This window comes from Vigna radiata, chromosome 10, assembly GCF_000741045.1.
Source record: "Vigna radiata var. radiata cultivar VC1973A chromosome 10, Vradiata_ver6, whole genome shotgun sequence".
NCBI lineage: Eukaryota > Viridiplantae > Streptophyta > Magnoliopsida > Fabales > Fabaceae > Vigna > Vigna radiata.
In genome coordinates, this window is record NC_028360.1 from 5,204,805 (window position 1) to 5,227,112 (window position 22,308).

General features: G+C 34.3%; 1 protein-coding gene across 2 annotated transcripts in view; it reads right to left on the reverse strand.

The window, feature by feature from the left end:
* Positions 1-10,845: 10,845 nt before the first annotated feature.
* LOC106774709 (probable apyrase 6) overlaps positions 10,846-22,308 on the reverse strand; it is a 28,679-nt gene continuing 17,216 nt past the window's right edge. Inside the window, exons 3-8 of one of the 2 annotated variants that reach the window (XM_022786824.1) lie at positions 17,698-17,752; positions 17,131-17,295; positions 16,400-16,491; positions 14,308-14,501; positions 11,284-11,550; positions 10,846-11,140 (exon numbers count right to left, since the gene is read on the reverse strand). In XM_022786824.1, coding sequence (XP_022642545.1) covers positions 11,077-11,140; positions 11,284-11,550; positions 14,308-14,501; positions 16,400-16,491; positions 17,131-17,295; positions 17,698-17,752 — 837 coding nt within the window. In that variant the 3' untranslated portion in view covers positions 10,846-11,076. The remainder of the gene's footprint in view (positions 11,141-11,283; positions 11,551-14,307; positions 14,502-16,399; positions 16,492-17,130; positions 17,296-17,697; positions 17,753-22,308) is intronic. The other variant, XM_022786825.1, reaches the window with a different exon arrangement.

Consider the following 22,308-nt stretch of genomic DNA (forward strand, 5'->3'; position numbering starts at 1 on the left):
TTGGAACTGAGAGTAACCTTGTTGCTGCTGACAATGAGATTTTGTTTCCTAAATCAGTGATGGAATTTTGGGATTCTCCAAGGCAAGACCTAATAGTGGACAGGCTTTCAGAGATCAAGAAGAGGGTGGACTCTATCAAATCAATATTGAGTTCATTGGAAGATGGAGAGATAATTGTGTCTGCTTATGACATTGCAAAGGTCTTTTTAGCTTTCAAGATACTTCATATTTTATCATGTGTTTTTCTATGCGTCTCTGCATATGTCAAAATTTATATACATGATCTAGTTCTTGTTCAGTTTTAGCATCTTGAATTTAGATTGCTCTTTAATTCTGCTCAGTTAAGCTAAATATTTTTTGTTATTGTTTGGAATAAAGGCTTTAATTGTTTTTCTTCATTATAATGCAGATTTCTAATGAAGAGGTTAAGCATGTTAAGCATGGATGAAGTGTAAAACTGCACCAGAAATTGTAATTTCAATCATTTATCTCAATTTTTACCCTTAAGTTGTTTTTGTATGAATGTATATTACACTTTAATTGTGTTAGTAATTTGAATTCACTTTTCTAAATACATATTTTTATGTATTTATTATATATTGTATGTGTTATTAATTCGAAAGTTATGTTTCTCTTATCAAATATATAAATTTTTAGTTATTGGATGCAAAAATGAAATTATTTAATTTTTTTTATAAAGCTATAAAGTTACATACGGATTTTTCCGTATGTAAATTATATACTAATATTATATACGGATTATCCGTATATAATTTATATACGGATTATTCGTATATAATTTATATACGGATTATTCGTATATAATTTATATACGGATTATCCGTATGTAATTTATATACAGATTATCCGTATATAACATTAGCTACGACAGTATTATATACGGATTTTTGTCCGTATGTAATCCGTATATAACTAAAAATTATATACGGATTTTAGGCCTTATATACGAATTTGGGCGGTAGATAATGACGTTTTTTCTTGTAGTGGTTCTTCTAGAATAATTGATTATCCTTAGTGACAATCGATTATCTCTGTAAACTTTGTTATTCTAGAAAACTTTAGGATTCTAGACCTTGTTGGAATAATCAATTATCCTAATGATAATTGATTATCTTAGGAAACCTTCTCTTTTCTAAATCTTGCTTGAATAGCTGATTATCACTAATGATAATCGATTATCCTAGTATAATTTCTAAAAAATAAGTTATGAAAAAAGATGGAACGAGGAGGTGAGTGTGATGGACTGCAAGATAGGATGTTTCAAGAGGAAATGGAGCTGGTTGTCAAGTTTAAGTTCTAGATCACTCTTGATTGATAGTGAAGCAAGCTAGTGTGATTGTTATGTACCAAGTTATGTGGTTGACAGACGAGCATTGTAAGGTGATGAACGTGGCTACTTATTGTACCTAGTAAATCTTGAGATAGTATCTGGTGTGCGATGCGGGAAGAAGGGAATAATGTTTCGCCTGGACTCTAGCTCATTTGTTGAGTATAGTGCCTAGTGTGCGATGCACTGATGTTTTTACTCATAAGTCCTTGAGAAGTGGGGAAACAGGTTCTTTAGTCGCAAGGGTGGGACAACTCGAACCATCATGTTTGGTAAAACAAGGGTGTAAGGTTAGGTACAAGAGATAGATTAATGTCTTTCTTGATAATGACGAGGATGATGTTCATGATGACGATGATGAAGATGAAAATATGTAAGTTGATATTAGTGATGATGACAAGGATGATGTTCATGATGATGATGATGTTAAGGTTCATGTTGATGAGGATGACGATTATGATCTTAGTGTTGATGATGTTTGTTATGATAACAATGAGCAAAGAAGATTCAACTACAAGAGCTTGAAGAGAAAAGAAAGATACAACTACAAGATCTTAAGACTCTCAACTTTGACATCAACACTGCTAGAGAGAAAAGAAAGATACAACTACAAGAACTTAAAGAGTTGAGAGCACAAGCTTATGAATCCACATGAATCTACAAGTCCAAAGTCAAGGCCTATCATGATAAGAAGATCTTGTAAAGAGAATTTAAGCCTAATCAACTTTCCTTGCTCTACAATTTAAGATTAAGACTGCTTCCAAAGAAATTAAAGTCCAGATGGTCTGTGTTGGAAAACTAGTAGGCTTCTTTTTACACCAAGAGGGGGAGTGAATTGGTGGGTTTTCAAAATCAGAGTCTTTTTGCAATCTTTAAAATAAAGTATAAAACTTTACAAAACTTTCTTGAATTGCAAGTAATGAAAATTGTGTGCAACTGAAAATCGTAGTTAACTATGCAGATAATACAGTCGACTGAATATAAAAGAATAGGGATAGAGAAAATCAAACATTGGTTTTTATACTAGTTCGGCCTCAATGCCTACATCCAGTGTCCTTCCAATACCAAGAAGCAATTGCACTATAATGATCAAGGTTTTTACAGCAAGGAATTTATAGAAGACCTCCATGTCAAAAATATAAATATTCTCTCTAACCCTCTAACCAAAATATAGCCAAAACAATACATCAAGACTTGCAGCAAGATGTCCCCTCTTCTGCAATCTACAAAACCACTTTGAACAGTTCTCAAAGTGAACCATAGTCCACGAGTCTATCCCCTGTAGTCATAACAGGTACACACAGCAATATTCACAAATGCTAAGCCATAATCTTGATCAACCAGAAGACACCTCAATTCGCAGATATGTAATCAAGCAGTGAGCGCACAATCAATCTCCTTTTGAATCTCCTTCAAGAAAGATCACCACCATCTTATTGATGAGTTCTTGGAGCTCTATAATCCATAGAAATCAATCTGAAACAGAATGCGAAAATGTTAGATCATCAAAAGTCTTAGAACAATTTCGCGTTCAGTCTATTTATAGAATTCTGTTAATCAGACGTTCTCTTAGTCGAATATGCTACTAATCCAGTCGACTATGTTAAAACAGTTATAACAGGTTAGTCAGACCAATAGCATTCAGTCAAACAAAATCAATGCTCATTCAATATAGTTGACTCTCAATCAATGCTCAACTAACTTTTGAAAATATAGTCGTTACTGTACAAGAGCATAACTGAATTTCAAAGCAAACAACTAATACAGTCGAATGTGTGGCGCACACAGTCGACTTCAACATGTCAGAGCAAATTGAAATTCTTTCCTTCACAAAATCTCACATAGCACTAATTCTGAAAATCTGTACAAAGACTTTAGTATAGTCGATTCAATTAGTAATGGAGTCGACTTTACTGCAGCTTTGACATACAGTTATAAGTTCACAAAAGTGCTTGTGGTTTTCATGCTCTCAAACATATGCAATGCATCCATAAATGATGTAACATGTATAAGCTCAATAAGTATGCATTCACATAGCAATATATCATAGAAACATGTTCAACAAATATACCAAACAGTAAGCATAAGAACATGTAGCACAACAACAACATATGTGTTATTAAAGATGTGTTGTCATCATCAAAAACCAGAGTGATATAGATTGTGTTGTCAACAATCTCAACAGTCTGGACCATTGATAGTCAGAAGTGTAAAATCTTATGTAGTAGTTGAAATTGAGGATCCAAAAACTCAAAAGAGATGAATAGTGAATGGACAAAGACGGAAGGAATATCGAGGTGGTGATCTTATCATATTCACTACCAAAACTCATCTGAATGAACAATGATCTAATAGGCATTGAGGTAAAGACATTAAAAATGCATTGTTGGGGCAACCCAGCCTTGTTTACTGTTTTGTTACTTTTTACTTTGTTCTTTATTTCTTATTTTGTTTGAATTGTGTGAATGTTTACATTAGTAAACTATTTTATTAAAATTCCATGATTAGATGTTTGTTTATTTCATTACATAACTACATCATAAAAAAAAGTATGGAGGACATTAAGAAATTAGAATTCTGGAGAGTTTTGTTAAAATCTGAACCAGAGTAAGTTTTCAAAAATCTTTCAAAAAGCCTACGGCTCAAGTGATAGAAATGGCTCTTAAGCCGCCATTCGTAGGTAAGCAATAATGGATTTTAAAAATTTGAAATTTTAAAAGTTAACCCTTATATATCTCACTCATTTAAAACCCACTAACCTCTTCAGTCACTCTCAACACTTTCTATAAACTCCCAAAACATCTAACATTTGATTCACGCAATCTTCACACCCTCCATTTTTCATTCCTCATCACATTCACATTCTCTGCATTGTCGAGTAAGTATAGAAACTCTATTCATTTACTTTTTCTAATTCTTTGCATACACATTAAGGTTTGCTCAAGCCACCATCACAGCTTGATCATCTTTTTTGGTGAAACTATGTTTACTTGTGAGATTGTGATTTGATAACTGGTTTTGAATGACGCCCTTATTAATTTTGAGTGTGAGAAAGAATTGATTTTTTTGTTTTAACATAAAACCTCAATTTTATTCTCGCTTGTTTAAATCAAAGAAGTTTTCAAAGGTTTTGACGTTCTAACTTTAAGAAAAGCCAATTAGATGGATGCTTTTTTATTATATCATAAAAACTTATTATTATATGATTAATTGCCTAAAAGGGCATATTATGGTTATTAAAACTGCAAATTAATGGTGAAAATGCAGTTACAAGTGAAAATTTGAGTGCGTGATTAATTCATTGATAAATAGAGGAAATTAATTGGCACCAAAAAGAAAGGTTGTCTATTATATATCTGTTGTAAGGAAAGTGTTGAAAATAGAATGACTTAGTTTCAATACCAGGAAGGGATGAATTAGTGAAATAAAAAAATTAGAGTCTTTTTCAAATCTTTTTCTTAAAAGAGAGAATTTTCAAAAGTTTCTTGAATCACAAGGAAAAAGATAATTCAAGTGCAACGGAAAATAGTTGACTACGTAAAATGTAAAGTCGACTTGAAATGTAAAATTGCAGGGATAGAGAAATCAAACACAAATTTTTATACTAGTTTGGCCAAACTGCCTACATCCAGTGTCCTTCCAATCCCAGGAAGCAAATGCACTATAATGGTCAAGGTTTTTACAACAAGCTTTCTATAGCGACCTTCATGTTAAAATATAAAACACATCTCTAACCCTCTAACCAAAATATAGGCATACACAACATCAAGATATCCCCTCTCCTATAGTGTTTAAACACTTTGAACAATCCTCAAAGTCCTAGAATGCAACACGTCCTCTTCCTGTAATCACAACAGGACAGCCACAATCTTCATGAGATTAAGAGAAGTAGTTAATCACGTGTCAGAAACACCTCAATGTACAGTATGATCAATCTGCCTTTGAGCACAAACTTATTGCTCTATAAGCAACCACCAAAGAATGGTCTCCACGGTCTTTCTTGACGAGTTCTTAGAGCTTAGCATGTTCTGCAAATCTGAAAAGAATCAACGAAAGCGTTAAAATCACAAAAGTCTCTTTTAGAAATCAAACTTGCGTCTATATATAGTTTATCATAAAACTGAAACTCCTCTAGTCGATTATGCTACTAATGGAGTCAACTATACACAGTCAGATATAACAATTATAACAGATAGCAGCAATCAGACCAACTTAATTGATTAGGCATTTAATGCAATTGACTCACAATTAATGCTTAGTCAAAGATATAAAATATATTGTTATACTTCACAAACATTAACAGATTTTCAAAACAAAACTAACTAAGTCGAATGGCTTGCGCACATAGTCGACTAAGTCACACATCAATGCAATTTTGAAAAACTTTCTTTGCAGAACTATTCACAGCACACTTTGAAAAATTTTGTGCAAAGCCATGAGTTTTAATCGACTTGCTTCATAATGAAGTCGACTTAAAACTGTTGTTTTTCCACACAATATAAGTTCAACAAAAGTACATGTGTGGTTTTTCTTTTCCAAATCAAATGTTATGCAATCATAGATAATATCTCATGTAGTACACAGTGAATTTGAATACAATGACATAATTAACACAATCATGTTCTCAAGTAATCATAGTCATGTAAGTTATGAACATGCAACAAATATTTGTACATGTGTTATTAATAATGTGTTGTCATCATAAAAAAGAAGAAGCTTTGTGAGATTGTAAGGTTTAGCTAAACCAATGCTCCCCTTATCAACAATCTCAACAGAAAGGAAAAATAGTTGTTGCTTAACCAAACAAAAAGAGGTTGAACAAGTGAAAGAGTTGTCTGATAGCTCTTCAAGCAACCTCGCTATAAGTCCTGCACCTTCATCTCAAATAGTTTAGTTGAGAAGAAGGATGAAACATTTGGGACTTGTTAAAGGAAGAAGAATATTAAGGCCAAGTCACACAATAGGATCAACTGGCAAAACCACACTAGTCCTTGCGTCCACCACTTAATCAACATTAGAATCCACACAACAAGAATCATCCTTTACTACTCCACCAACTCATATGCTAGAAGTTAGAAGGAAGAATGAATTAACCCAACCATCCACTACAAGAGGAACTAGAGAAGAAGATGGCTTCAATGAAGAAATTAAAGAGTAAAAGAAGGAGGAGTACTTTGACATACACTCCTCCACTGGACCAGAATTTTAGCCATCCTCCAACCAAGTTCTTTTTAAATTAGCATTTTAAATTTAGCAAGGTTTAGATAGCAATTTAAACTAATGGAAGCCAGATTATTAGTTTGCAAGACTTCGAAAAACAAAATTTTACTAAACTTTAAAATGGTATAAGTTGAATCAGTTGGACCAAGTGTAGTTAAAGGAAGAAGAGAGAAAAAATGAGCAAATTGAGAGATGTGAGCATCCTAAGACAATTGGATGAAGCACCCTACCAAGCTTTATGCTACATCTCTAGAGGAATATGAAACTTGACAATTCAAGGAAAGAATCAAGGTCATTTTTCTGTTAATCAATGAGCCATAACAGAAAAGCCTACCTGAAAAAATTGTTGAATCTCTTTTTAGTACCAAAGTATACACACACCTTTAAGCCTAAAACATAATTATCCACCCTTATCACTAAAAAAAAGATGAGAAATTAGGAGTGGTAGTAACCTTGGAAAAGAAAAGAAAGGTTCGACATAATTTGAGAAGAATGGACCAAATTTGAAAAATTAAGATCAAAAGGAAAAAGGCTCTAATAAGCACAATAAAAACAAATTGAAAAGAGAAAATTGCAAACAAGGTCCATAAATGAAGAGCTAAAAAGGTCAAGAATTGAACATAAAATATGTCAAAGACCTTCAAAAGCTTAAAGAAAGAAATGAACTCATTTTGCTATTAATTACTCAATTTTTCCTAAGTGATTCTGCATAACATTGAAAAATAATGAATTTCTTTGCAACCCAATCTCATTACAAGTCATACAAAGTCCTTAATGATCTTTGAAGGTTGAGTCTAGAAAATATTATGATGGCAAATTCCCTAGCCATGGTCAAGCATTTTAAAGAGAATGGAAGTCATCCATGAAGAAATTATCAACTCTACCTTGTGGGCCACCTTTGGAGCCATCATGGAGCATGGATTGAAGAGTAGTGTAGGATATCTAGGCCACTATATTCGACCATGTAGTGTAGGTTTGTTTAAGGCTTGTATTAAGGTCTAAGTAGCATAGGATTTTCCTTAAATTAAACATCTAAACCGAGTGGAAAGTGTATGTCAAGTGTCATGCTCTCATTAAAGAGGATTTTCTTTCTAGAAGTGGCCACATGGCACCCTAGGAGTGGAGAGGATTACCTTTTGGTAATGGTCACATGTCCCTCCACCATTGAAGATGATTTGCTTTTAGTAGTGGTCACATGGCACTGTAGGGATGAAGAGGATTATGTTTTGAGTGGCCACATATCCTCCCATTATTGGAGAGAATTGATGGACATTTGTCCACTCCTTAGAAGGCCTCATTTTTGGCCAATGAAAGGAAAGGTGGAAGATCATGCTTTTAGGGTTAGAAGGAGACACCCTTGGATTATAAAAAAAGGTGTCTCCACTCTTGTATTTCATCTTGGATTAATGTAATGTTATGCTACCAAAATATGGCAATACACTTCCTAGATCAAGATTAGAACAACTCTAGAGACTCCTCTAATCACCTTCCTCCTTGAGTTGGCCCCACCTCTCTTGGAAACACCAAACACCATCACACCACCATCATCTAACCTTAAGGTTGTGAGCTTCTACCCCTTTCACCATAATATATCATCAACCATGGACCTTTCCCACCATATCTCCAAGGAAATACCCTCTCCATGCACATCTCCTAGTTTTGGCCCAACCTAGCTAAGAAAGTTGTTATCATATTCATGAAGATGTGATGCAAACAATGGAAAGATTTGAATTCCACTATAATAAGTGAAACACTAAAACAGAGAAAATCTCCTTATGCAAACATGAGAGTGACTTTATAAATCTGCATTGATTCCACGATGTGAAGGCTTATGCTTTGATCATTTCTTTGAATGAAATGTGAATTGTTTTTCAGATCTTGCATGTTTTCGAAAGAAAGTAGCCATGAATTTAGACAGTGAACCAAATTGTTGTTTATAGATATGTTAGTTAAATTTCAGACTTGTTTAACAGCAAACAATGTTTGAAGTTGGGAGTGTTGATAAGTACTTGAGATTAGTAATTTTCATTATTAAATTAACACTAATCTTGTTTTGATTGTGTATAAAATTTATGATATCTACCCCGATTTAACTTGTTTTACAAGAACATAAGAATATGAAGAGTTAATCTATTAGTTGAAAAGAAAATAGAATAAATACAACATTTTTTATGAATATGCCTTGTCATGACTGTAGCGCCACCTTAGGGCTTGAGCCACAAAGAAAACCCACTCAAGAAAGTTTCTTTAAGCCACAAATTAGAGCATGAGCCATGAGAGAGTACTTCATTATTAAGCAATTGTAGGAAGCTCTAGCCTAAAACTTCATAAATTAAGCCACAAAGGAAATCCACTAAGATAAGAAACCTTAACACTAGAGCCATGAACCACCACTTGAGTCATGCTTTCTATAAATACAAGCATCTTGGACAAATTCAAGAAAAGTGAAAAAAGAGAGAGAGAAACTTCGATCTAGACTTTCTTATGGTGATTCTAGAGAGAGACTTTAGTGACTCTTCTTACATATCCTTATAATTTAAAGACATATCTTTTGAGGATTAAGAGATGTTTTCCTCCTCTCATGAGGAGATAAACCTCCACCGTGTTAGAACATGATGTAACATATTGAAACTTTCTTGTATGACATTTTGATTTATGTAGTTTTCACTAAATTTAAAGTAATTAATTGATTTATACTTGATTACTGGATGAACTAATCACTTATCCTATTTAACTGGTTTAGAATTGATAACCTAGTTTTAAGTTGTGGTCCAATCAATTTTCGTGTATACTTCTAGATGTTAGGAATATACCAAGAATGTGTAATTAGAATAAAGTCTTAATTGTAATTCAGATGAGTCATTGACAAGTTTCACACTAGACAATAAATGATATATTAGTTTATGGTTACTGAGATAGACCTAGAGTACAATAAGAGTACTTCCAAAATTTGATCATCTAAAGCTTCAAATTTACAGATAAATCTAACACAACAGAAGAAGAATTTGAAAAGTCAAACTTCAACACAATTCAAACATGAAAATCACTCTTTCAATTACTTAAATTGAATTCTATGTTGACTTTACAACACTGTTAACTTCTACACTCACACTTCCTACACAAATAATTTTACATGGTTAAAACATTATTACTTTTGCCAAATATATGTGAATACAACACCTGTTTACTTCAACAACTCAACATATTTACTTGTATATTACGAATTATAACACAATCATAAGCAATTTACCATGCACTGAAGCTGGTTTACTAATTGAAGTCAATATTAATTGCCATATCTTAAATTTATGTTGTTTTTAACCACTTTAACACAACTCGTGAGTTATTAATCAGTTTTATTCTTGTGTTTAAACATGTTCAACATTGTTAAGATAATTCAATGAGTTAAAGTGAGTTATTTTTAGTCAGTGGTATTGTAGTTTATTTTATGGGTTAAATATGTTTTTAATCCCTATATTTTGGGACGATTTTGATTTTAGTCCCTCTTTCAAACTATAGTACAATTTAGTCCTTCAACTTTAGAAAATTCTGGTTTTAATCTTTTTTACCAAATTTTTTAAACTTTATTTGTTGTTTCAAGCACGTTACATTATAGCATTTGGATTGTTTACACTGTTTGACACATTTTTACTTCAATGTTAACTAAGAAACGCGTTTGAAACAACAAATAAAGTTAAAAAAATTTGGTAAAAAAGACTAATACCAGAGTTTTCTAAAGTTGGACTAAATTGTACTATAGTTTGAAAGAGAGACTAAAACCAAAATCGCCCAAAAATATAGGGACTAAAAACATATTTAACTCTTATTTTATCAAAACATTCATGCTAATACATCACTATTCTGAATGCATATGTAAAATTTGGTTAGCAGTTTAGACACCTAAAACACAGGAACTACACATAACCCATTATGAAACTCTAGGCGGAGAGCAAATATGTCATACAAAAAGCATAGGATAGAGATGGTGGAATTTCATCGCACCAAAAACTAACATGACTTCTAAACATAAAATTAATCAACACATTCGTTTACTTCTCTACAGATGTTAGATATTCTTCAAAATCTCCATACAATTCAACCACCTATTTCTAGGCATTTGTGTGGAGTATTACTAGTATTTTATCAAAGAAAAAATCAGGTACACATTTACAATGGTAGTATCTAAAGCCTCAAACCCTGCGGAAAAATATGGCAAGCTCAACCAAAAACTCAAAGGAGAAATTAAGATTAAAGAAAAGATGAATTTGACAAAATTGTTAATAACAGGAAATAAACATTAGAATAGAGTGGGACTTATATACTCGGTAAAATGCAAGTAACTATCTAATTTTGATAATATGATCGTGACCATCCATCTACCTGCACATCCCCGTTGATTACTAAATATAAAGTGCCAGATTTTAAGGCATCTCTTTCACCTTCCCTCTTCCACATCTGGAAGACAAAAACAAGAGGAGAAAAAAATACAATTATGAAACAGCCAAAAGTCAATGAGCTAGCTCCCACATATTCCAGACAATGGTCCTTTCTGTGCATAGCTGGGGCTGTGATCTGCGAAGTAAATTTCATTGTTGCTCTGGAGCTTAGACTTTCTCCAAGATTTGGATGAACATGAAACGCATATAATTTTGCATGCTCTTGACAAATGAGAAAAGCTGAACCCAATAAATTCTAGGCAGAGGATACAGTATCACCTGCGTATTCTTGTAACAATATAGTGTCCCTTCTCAAGGTCATATACCGTCTTCAATTGTGGCTTTCTCCATTGCATAACAAAGAATGCAGCAAGTATGATTAAGAAAAGAAATGCAAATAATGAAAAATATGTGACTGATTCATTCCCTAGTATCATCCCCGTATCTATATGTTCCAATTCAAGGGGTTCTCCCATTGTTTCAATTATGAAGGATCCGAGTGTCCAATCTACGTGACTGTTAATCTTCTCGTTCCCAAATCCAACCCTGCAGATAAGTACCATCTCAATAGTTGTTTTGTTACCTTCTATGAAAGGATTAAGGAGTGAAAATCAAAAGATAGAGTCAAAAGCAGTGGAAGAAAATTCAATAATGACTTCAAATTATAGCTTTGACTTCATATACTCAACAATCATAAGGCAGAGAGCAATACATGATAACAGATCCTCGCACATGAAAAGATCCTTATATTTTTTTCAATTATACAGGGGACAGCACGATTTCTTTTAATCTCATTCAAAGCTACAAATTAGTATTTTTTAAAACTGGCATGCACTTATGAAAAAGGAAAGTTGAATAAAGAAAAAGGGAAACCTTACTACTAGTTAAATTGTGAGCTAATTTTTTTCTTTTAAAATTAAAAATATGATCAATAAGAGAAAACTTGTACATATCAAAGTCTAGATTAAGCAAACTGGACCAAACAGTCGGACCATGTTAGGTTTCTTTTGTCAAGAAACCAATCTTTCAGTCCTCACATTACCCACTCACACTAAAGAAAAAATATGAATGTATATTGCTTCTGTAATCAAAGAATGAAGTGTTTACAATCTTTCCCCAAGGGAGCACTCTCCCTTCCACAAGAACAACCTCCAGTCAATATACTGAATATCAAAAAGCTCTCCTCTATCAGACCCCCCCTTGCCTTCTTATTAAGGCAACCCACTTCTAACTACCCAACAACAATTAATTCTTAAACTGTTTCCTCTGTCCTGCACCTATTACCCATTATAACTCATCATATTATATCCTATCATTACACCCTGCTGTAAAACAACCTTGTCCTCAAGGTTGGTAGAGCACTGCTTGTTCCCATGGCTCATCTTCATCATAAGAAGGGAACCCACTGGCTGCTGTCCTCCAATTCAGGTCTGGAGGCTTGGGTGGTGGTCTATATGAAAGAATTATTGACTCGTTTAAGAGTTGCTTCTTTTCCAGAATTTCCATGGACCATATGATTGTTCTATACTGCCTTCTGACATGGTGACCACTTACATGGGCTAGATTTTAACTATTTTCTGATGAATGATCAAGAATTCTTTTCTTTTATTCCAACCCCAAAACATTTTTTGTATTTTTATAGCAGCAGTACTGGCTAAGCCCTCTCCTTGCCCAGATTTGTTCATCCTAGAAGCTAAAAAGGTAAGAACTTGTTGATCTAACCATCCAATTTCTTCATCATCATCATGTTGAGCTAATTGTTTCCTCTAAATGTTATATTCCAGCCCTGCAAAGAAATATCCCTGTATATGTTTGTGACAACCATATCTTGAATTCTTAGATGAATTTTTCCCCACTCAAAACAGCTGCATCTTCTACTTTATTTCCAACCATAATAGTCACCCTGTTCCCACCATATTCTACTTTCTTTGCTCTGTCTTCACCCTTCTTCACTGGTTTGACATACACACCACAACCCTGTTCCCGGCAATTCTAGTTTGCTTGTAAGCTTCAACGGTCAATCTATGGTTTGAAGCAATCTCCTCGGGCTTGGTTTTGTTGTTTCAGTTCTTTCTTGATACAGTTTGGCATGACCAAGTGAGGCTGATCATTACGTCTTCTCTTTTCACTCCTCTTTTGACAAGCTTCTCCAGGTCAAGGGGAGCCATTGAAAGACTCAGAAAGATATTGTCACTTGGTAGGCAAACTCAACTATCTCACTATCACCATACCCGACATCACTTTTGTAGTTAGTGTGGTAAGCCAATTTCTAAATGTTCCTTGTGATAGCCATTGGGATGCTATTACACGTATCCTTTGATACATAAAAAATGAACTAGGAGCAGGATCATTATATGAAGACAAAGATAGTACTAAGATCACTTGTTACTCTGATGTAGATTGGCAAGGATCACCATTAGATAGAAGATCCACTTTTGGGTAATGTGTTCTTATTGGAGGAAACCTTATCTCGTGGAGAAGCAAGAAGCAAAATATAGTTGCTAGATCTGATGCAAATGTAGAATTACGTGCTATGGCAATAACCACTTGTGAGCTTAAATCGCTTAGGCAACTACTTCAACTAAAAATAGGAGAAATCCATGGAACAAGGCTTATTTGTGACAATCAAGGTACATTTCACATTGCATCAAACCTAATTTTCATGAAAGAACAAAACACATTGAAATTGATTGTGACTTTGTTAGAGAAAAGGTGCTCTTTGGAGAAATCACTATTGATTTTGTCAACTCTAGCAATTAACTAGCTGACATGTTCACCAAGTCCCTTAAAGGCCCTTGGATTAAATACATTTGTCACAAGTGTTGTACATATAACATATATACTCCAACTTGATGAGGAGTGTTAAAAATAAAATCAGTTGTTACAAATTTCTAAGAAATTAAGTGTTACATAATTTAAGAAATTAGGATGATTGATTTCTAATTCTCAGGTGTATTTATTACGATTGATTATGTATTATGCTATAAATACAGTTTGTGTGGTCTGCATTAGATACACAATACAATCAGAACATATAAATTTCTATAATTAGGTTACATATTATTTAATTAGTATTATTCTTTTATAAATATTGACTTCATCATAGTTAAACCATTACACCTTGAACTAGTGTGTTGACCGTTCGCCCAGTTTAAATCAATTCAAACACATACTTGTAACTCCAATTTTCATATAACTTTTTCTTAATATCTATATTTCTTTTTATTTTCCCTATGAAACTAATCAAATTACTTCTGTCCAAGGTTTTCCAAGTTTCATATATTTTTGATACAGTAGCAATACCTTTTCTCTTCCATAGCAATCCCAAGAACATCATGCAATAGAGCCAGCATATAGGCAGAAGAGAAACAATACTGCAATAAATCCAGATAATCAATTTCATTATGTTGATCTTTGAGAGCATCCCAATGATCTTCACAGTAATGTCGGCCTGCTTCCTCTAATTGAAACAAAGTCCTAGGAGCCATCCTAAGAATCTAGCAAAAATTAAACAAGTCAAAAACATAGTCAGAGATGAGATGAAGGTTTTCAGCCTCACCCTACTCATTATTGAAACAAATTAGCGCCAAAGGACTTTTGTATATTAGAACCTACCAAACCCCCTATACTAGATGCTGTAATTTGAAATAATATCTGTAGAATTTTCCTAATTAGAGGAAATAGATACATAATCTTTTATTTTATTTTATTTTTCCTAGTTTTCCTAGTTTCCCTATTTCTCTTTTTAGGAGAACTAGATTATTACAAATAGAGAATATCAGAATGTATTTTTTATGATTGAGAATAATAAATCAGTATTATTTTCAACTCTAGATATGCCATGAATGCAGTTCAATGTAACACATATAGAAGTATGATAAATTCTTAAAAGTTCAATATATAAAATGGCCTCAACAAAATAATAAAGATTTGTAAGAGAAAAACATACAGAGTGTGGTCTCCTTGACTTTGCTTAAAGCCCAGACCTATCATAACTTTAGTAAACCTCCCAAACCATGTTCGTGGTGATTGCTTTGGTCCATACAAAGCCTTTTTTAGCTTGCAAACAGTGTTGGCAGTTGTTTTTCCCTTATATCCAGGGGCAATTCCATGTAAATCTCCTCTTCAATTTCTCCATGAAGGAAGACATTTTTAATATCAATTTTTTGCAAGTTTCAACCATAATTAGCTCCTAGACATAATATCACCCTAACTATATTCATTTTTGCAACTGGAGCAAAGGTTTCCATGTAATCCACCCCATAGGTTTGAGTGAATCCCTTAGCTACTAACCTTGCTTTGTACTTCTCAATGGACCCATCAGCCTTGTATTTTATAGTATATACCCACTTGCACTCTGCTGTTTTTTTTTTTTTCCATTTGCGAGAGCAACCAAATCCCAAGTCTTATTCTTTTCTAATGCTTCCATTTCCAAGTCCATGGCTTGTTTCCACTTTTTATCACTCAATGCCTCATATAAAGAGCTAGGTGTGGTTGTGGTGTTTAGGCTTGTGAGGAAGGCTTTATGGGTAGGTGAGAAGTTTTTAAAGGATAAGTGTTTTAATTAGAGGAAATATCTTCTTAATTAAAGAAGAGATCTATAGAATCTTCCTAATTAGAGAAAATAGATGTAATCTTCTAGATTATTTTGTTTCCTTATTTCCCTATTTTAAAATATTATATTATTACAAATAGAGCAAAGGAGATTGTAATTGATATTGTTGTAATTAGAGGAAATATCTTCTTAATTAAAGAAAATATCTATAGAATCTTCCTAATTAGAGAAAATAAATGTGTAATCTTCTAGATAATTTTGTTTCCCTATTTTAGAATATTAGATTGTTACAAATACAGCAAAGGAGAATGTAATTCATATGATTGAGAATAATAAAATCATTCTTATTTTCAACTTGGTTTCAGAACTCCCGATCTTGGGGGTTTCGTTTCCACTGCAACAGTAGCTGCCGCTGCCCACTGTCCAATCAAGGAAAGTGTCAAGGTATGTTGCAGCAGTTGCATTATTACTCACTGAAAGTGGAATAGCATTTCTATGGATTTAGTTACTCGCTTGACATGGTTCGTATTTGTAAATTCTAGGGAAAACGAGCACAGAACAGCTAACCAACCTACCCTTCAAACCCAACTTATGAAATAATAATAATAATAATAACAATAATAAAAAAAAAAAAAAAAAAAAAAAAAAAAAAAAAAAAACACAACTAGTACAAGCAGCAGCTGCANCCCTTCAAACCCAACTTATGAAATAATAATAATAATAAAAAAAAAAAAAAAAAAAAAAAAAAAAAAAAAAAAAAAGAAAAAAAAACACAACTAGTACAAGCAGCAGCTGCAGAATTGACCACAAAAAATCAAAGTACCATTACTGCTTACAAACCTCAGAAGTATACAAGAAGCTTTTTGAATCTTGCTCGCCTAATAATTCGGGGAACGATGAAGTGATTTTACATGGTGAGTGAAGGCATTTATCTGTATAAAGAGCAAATATCATTAGTGAATATATTTAAAATAAAAATGTATAGAGAACGTGCACTTAACCACAAGATTATTTGCATCTCTCTTTACCCAAACACAGATATTGTTCATAATACATACGATCAAGAATTAAAAACTCGACCAGTTTACTGGTCCTATCGAGTGCTTAACTAAGTGTATTCCTCAAAACTGGGCCAGAATTAAAAACTGACAAAAGGAAGAATTATGAGACTCCTCCAGCAAAAATATCAACATCCACCCAACACAAGACTAGGTTCCATTAATTTACAAAGCAGTGAGTTTTTAGGAACTTGAATATTATGCAGACCCTAAGTTCCACATTGAGTATGGGTTTATGGGTACGCTATTTAAGTGTCTGGTTTTTTCCGCATAAAAGTTTGGTTTTTTCTTCATAATACCAACTTGTCAGTTGGTATGAGCATGGATTTGAAAAGAGCTACCAATGGAGGGTTTTGAATGGTGGAGGATTCTAACCAGAAGTGTCATCGTGTAAACTGCAATATAGTAAAAGTTGCCAAGACGTCATTTCTTAAGGTGGTCCTATGATAGAAAGAGAGAGCACGCATGATCAAATTTATGCTAAAACAGTAAAATATGAGAACATTATGCAACCTTCTGTTCTTTTTAACAATGAAAAAGCTTCTGATCTGCATGTAGTGAAATTTCCAGCTGGTTGAAAGATTGCATGTTTTACATAACTTGCATTAGAGATATCAGGGTACTCATACCCTCTAGGAATGCAAGGATTGGCGATATTTCTTTTGCTAGATTTTGACGCTGCAAAAACAATATACAAATACTAATTTCAATTATTCAAGTATATAAAACAAAGTATTTTGTAGAATATTTTCTTTAGAACTTACACATCCCAATTACAAAATATATTCATCATTGAATAATAGTTTTATTCCAAGTCTATTCTATATGCACAAACTAGTTTAGAAAAATTTTGTCCCTCAATTATAGTTTAGATGATATACTATGGAAGTAATTGAATTACTCTTCACTACTATGTGAACCAAAACATCATTCACTATTACTTCAGACCTTTTGCACATTAAAATATACACAATTATTTCCAATCTCAAATTTAAAGAGGAAAAGATATCTTCTCTTTTGTTAGAGATTACACCGAAGAAAAATGTTTATTATAAGATGAAAACAGTAACTCATACTTACAAAGCTTCAATTCTCTGTATTTCAGTCTCTCCTCTAATGATTTCCAGACTACATCCTGTACAAGGATTTTAGATTTGGTTACAATAGAACATGGCATAGATAACTTTGCCAAACATAGGAAAAAGATATTTGATTGAAACAAATAGTTGTAACAACAGAAAACACAATCAACAAACCTTTAAGAAATTTTTTTAAATAAAATAAACCCATCAAAGATATGTTGGAAAGGTAAACTACAAAAACTGGTAGTTGGACCACAAAAATAAATAAAGTTTGGAAGGTTTAGTTTCGTAAGGCGGAACAATAATAATCAAAGGAAGGAACCACTTGAAAGAGAGCTTGATTCCTTATATGTTCAGTTTAAATTATCCAACATGATATAGATCTATTCTTGCATTTTACTTTCCAATTTCAGTATGAGTTTCTATGTCAAGTGTACAATAAATAATGAGTATACTATGCTAGAAAATATTCATGTACTTGAAATATGTAAGGAAATAAATAATTTTTTTACTGATCACAATTACACCAATTCGCTATTTACAAGACAACCCCTCAAATTACTAAATGAATATCAATCATTCTCAAGTTACCTACAACCAAGAATCCACCTTGAGAAAGCCTCCTAGAGTGGGACATGAAAGTTGTAACCACAAGAACTTTGTCAAGATTATCTGTCATGATGTGTCAGTCAATTTCAATTTTTTGGTCCCATCATGTTATAATGGGTTATAGGCAATGCTTATGGCTGAGTTGTTATCAGAATACAATTGCATAGGGTTGCCTTTCTCTATATGATTATAGGCAATCCTAAAGAGTAACCATTTTTCTAAGCTTGACTTGAAGTATTGAAGAATTTTATCAACTACTTGCATATGCCTTTCTCTATGATTATGCCAAATTGGCTTACATGAAAGTGCTTTGTCTAATAGGCACTAGTTTTTCTAAACAACATATCTCGTAAGACGCAAGTGTTTCATCTAATGAGTAAAATCTGTCAGATGATAAAAACACAGTATTAAGCTAATATTGTACAATTTAAAATATCTTTTATGCTTATTTTATTCTGCAACAAAGATTGTTTTCATGTCACGTCCATCAAGAAGATATCAACAAGCTCATGTTTGCAACAACAATCTCTTGAAAGACACGTTAAAGCAGCTCCACACCAACAACCATCCTGACATGCCTCTTTGTCAACTCTGCAAAGGAGATCTGCTTTGCATGGTCTTGTGCATTACTCCAGATTGGGTAAAAGCTCTCTAAACAAGGCCTAATAAGTTGAGCCATATATATTGGGGTGTTTCTTGAAGAGGTTAATGCTAATTGAAGTATGTTCAATGCATCTCTACATTATGCATGGACAAATGCTAGTTGAGGAAGAACTTCTCTGAAGCTTCTCAAAAGGAAAAAACAATTTACAATGGTCACCAAGATATCAGGTTGCCACCAATAGAGACACAATATCCAGAAGTAGACCTCCTATCAAAAGGGGAACCAGCCCAATCAGCATCTGAATAGCAAACAATTTTTGTATCGTTGTTAGGACCATATAGCAAACCTTTTCCAGGTGATCCTTTAATATACTTCAGTATGTGAACAACTGCATCCCAATGGTCTTCACATGGGGAGTTTAGAAATTGACTCACCACACTAACTACGAAGAAAATGTCAGAACGCATAACAGTAAGATAGTTTAATTTACCAACTAATCTCCTGTAACATTCAGGATCTGAGAAAGGCTCCCCTGATTTGGTAGGAGTTTGATGTTAGGATTCATAGGTGTCTTAACAAACTTATAGTTCATTGACCATATTTCCTCCAAGATGTCTAACGCATACTTCCTCTGAGATAAGACAATACCATCATTGGATTGTGCTACTTCAATACCCAAAAAGTACCGGAGTTTGTCAAGATCTTTGGTTTGAAAATGGTGACAAAGGTGTTGTTTCATATGAGAGATGCCAAGGTAGTTGTTTCATGTGAGAACAATGTCATCGACATACACTATTAAGTAGATACATCCAGCACTTGAGTGGCAATAGAACACTGAATGATCTGCTTCACTGCGAGACATACCAAATTGTTGAACAACACAGCTGAATTTACCAAACCAGGCCCGAGGAGACTGTTTTAGGCCATATAGGGATTTGCGAAGACATACCAATCCAGATGACTCCCCCTGAGCAACAAAGCCGAGCGGTTTCTCCATATAAATTTCTTCATGCAAATCACCATTAAGGAAAGTATTTTTGACATCAAGTTGGTAAAGAGGCCATTGTCGAAGAGTGGCCATGGCAATGAATAAACGAACAAAGGTCATTTTTGGCACTAGAGAAAAAGTATCACCATAATCCAAACCAAAAATCTGTGTGTAGCCTTTGGCAACCAGTCGAGCCATCAAACGATCAATTGTACCATCAGGGCCAACTTTGATAGCATACACCCACCTGCAACCAACAACAGACTTTCCAGATGGTATTTGGACAAGCTCCCAAGTTCCACTTTTCTGTAAAACACTGAATTCATCCAGCATGGCTTGACGCCAGCCAGGATGAGTTAAGGCATCACCCACAGATTTGGGAATTGACACAGAAGAAATGGATGAGACATGTGTAAAAAGATGGAGATAATTTGTGGTAACTGTTAAATATAGTGAAAATTATATATTGGAATTAATCCCTTATGTTAAATACACACATAGGATTCTCTATTTATAATAGAAGAAATATTGGCTAAGCCCAAATACAAATGAATATGTAAGAATAAAATAAAATAAAATAAGAACAATGTTTCCCTAATAAACATATAGGGACTATATTTCCCTAATTAACATAAACACAATATAAACTAAATATAATATCTATAACGCTCCCCCTCAAGCTGGAGCATACAGATTGTATGGACCAAACTTGAAATAAATAAACTAAATTGAAATATATGATCGGTCTTCAAGAGTGTGCGGTAAACAGATGCGCAATAACATGTCGACGAACAATTAACAGCAATTTATGGACAGTAGTAGACAACTGTGAAACTTCAAATAGCACCATGAAACTTCAAGTGGGTTGACTTTGACAAAGGAGAACAATGACAAACTCCAGGGACTGGATTGCCATCAAGTAAGGATGGGGCTTGCATCAAAACTACAGGGATTGCCATCACTGACTGATGGGGCCTGTAGTAGCTAAAAGCGACAAAACTACAGGGAATGCCATCACTGACTGATGGGACCTGTAGTGGTTAAAAGCGACAAAACTACAAGGACTGCCATCATTGACTAGTGGAGTCTGAAAACCTGAAACCTGGCTGGAAACATACTCCTCCTCACGACAAACGGCAAAAAAGATGGCACGCCGATGACAGACCGTGAAAGTGGAAGATCATAATGAGCTCTTATTCATCAAAGCACCCAAAAAACAAATCTGACAGATTTCACAAAGGGTTGGTGAAATTGTTTCAACCCATAATTTTAGTGTTGAAATTTCTTGGTGTTAACCACTGACTGTCCTTGAAGACCTTTCAGAATAGAGAAGAAGATAGCAGGAGCAGTAGAGGTAGGACTAGGTGTTGGTGCATCAGTGGCACAAGTGGCAAAGACGACGGTCGGAGACGGTGGCCGGAGACAGTTGCCGAAGACGGTGGTCGGAGACGACGGCCAGAGACGGTGGCCGGAGAAGGTGGCCGGCGGCGGCAGACTGCCAGTGACGGTGGCCGAAGACGGTGGCCGGAGACAGTGGCCGGAGACGGTGGCCGGCAACGGCGGACGGCCGGTGACAGTGGCCGGAGACAGTGGACAGCTGGCAGGTGGCGGCTGGTGACGAGCGGCAACGGGCAGTGGCGGATAGCAACACTGGACAGATGCGAGACAGAAACTATAGATTTCCCATTGAAGCATAAAGGCACAGGTTGAAAAAGAAACTTTTAGGGGGGTGCACCGGTGGCGGCGGCCACCAGCGGCAACAAAGACAAACTAGAAAAGGATCAAAAAACCTGCTCTGATACCATGTTAAATATAGTGAAAATTATATATTGGAATCAATCCCTTGTGTTAAATACACACATAGGGTTCTCTATTTATAATAGAAGAAATATGGGCTAAGCCCAAATACAAATGAATATGTAAGAATAAAATAAAATAAAATAAGAACAATGTTTCCCTAATAAACATATAGGGACTATATTTTCCTAATTAACATAAACACAATATAAACTAAATATAATATCTCTAACCATAACTAAGAACAGTATAATGGGGGGAAGGGTTACGAGTGGAGCGTATACCTTTACGGAGTGCAGTGGGCAGGTCAGACTCATTTGCTGGAGTCGGAGGAGACACAGGAGGCGGCACTGGAAGTGAGTCATGAGGGAGATGATTGCGGCGACTATAAAGCTGAAGGGGTGGAGTTGAATGATGATCCTGTGGGGAATGAGAGTCTAAAGAAGGAGAAGGATCACAGAAAAAAAGGAATATCAACAGTAGCAGGTGGAGATACAGATAGAGAAGATAAATGTGAAAAGTAAAACGAAGATTCATCAAAAGTGACATCAGCCGAGATGAAATGATGATTGAGGGAAGGGGAAAAACACTTATAGCCCTTTTGTGACCGT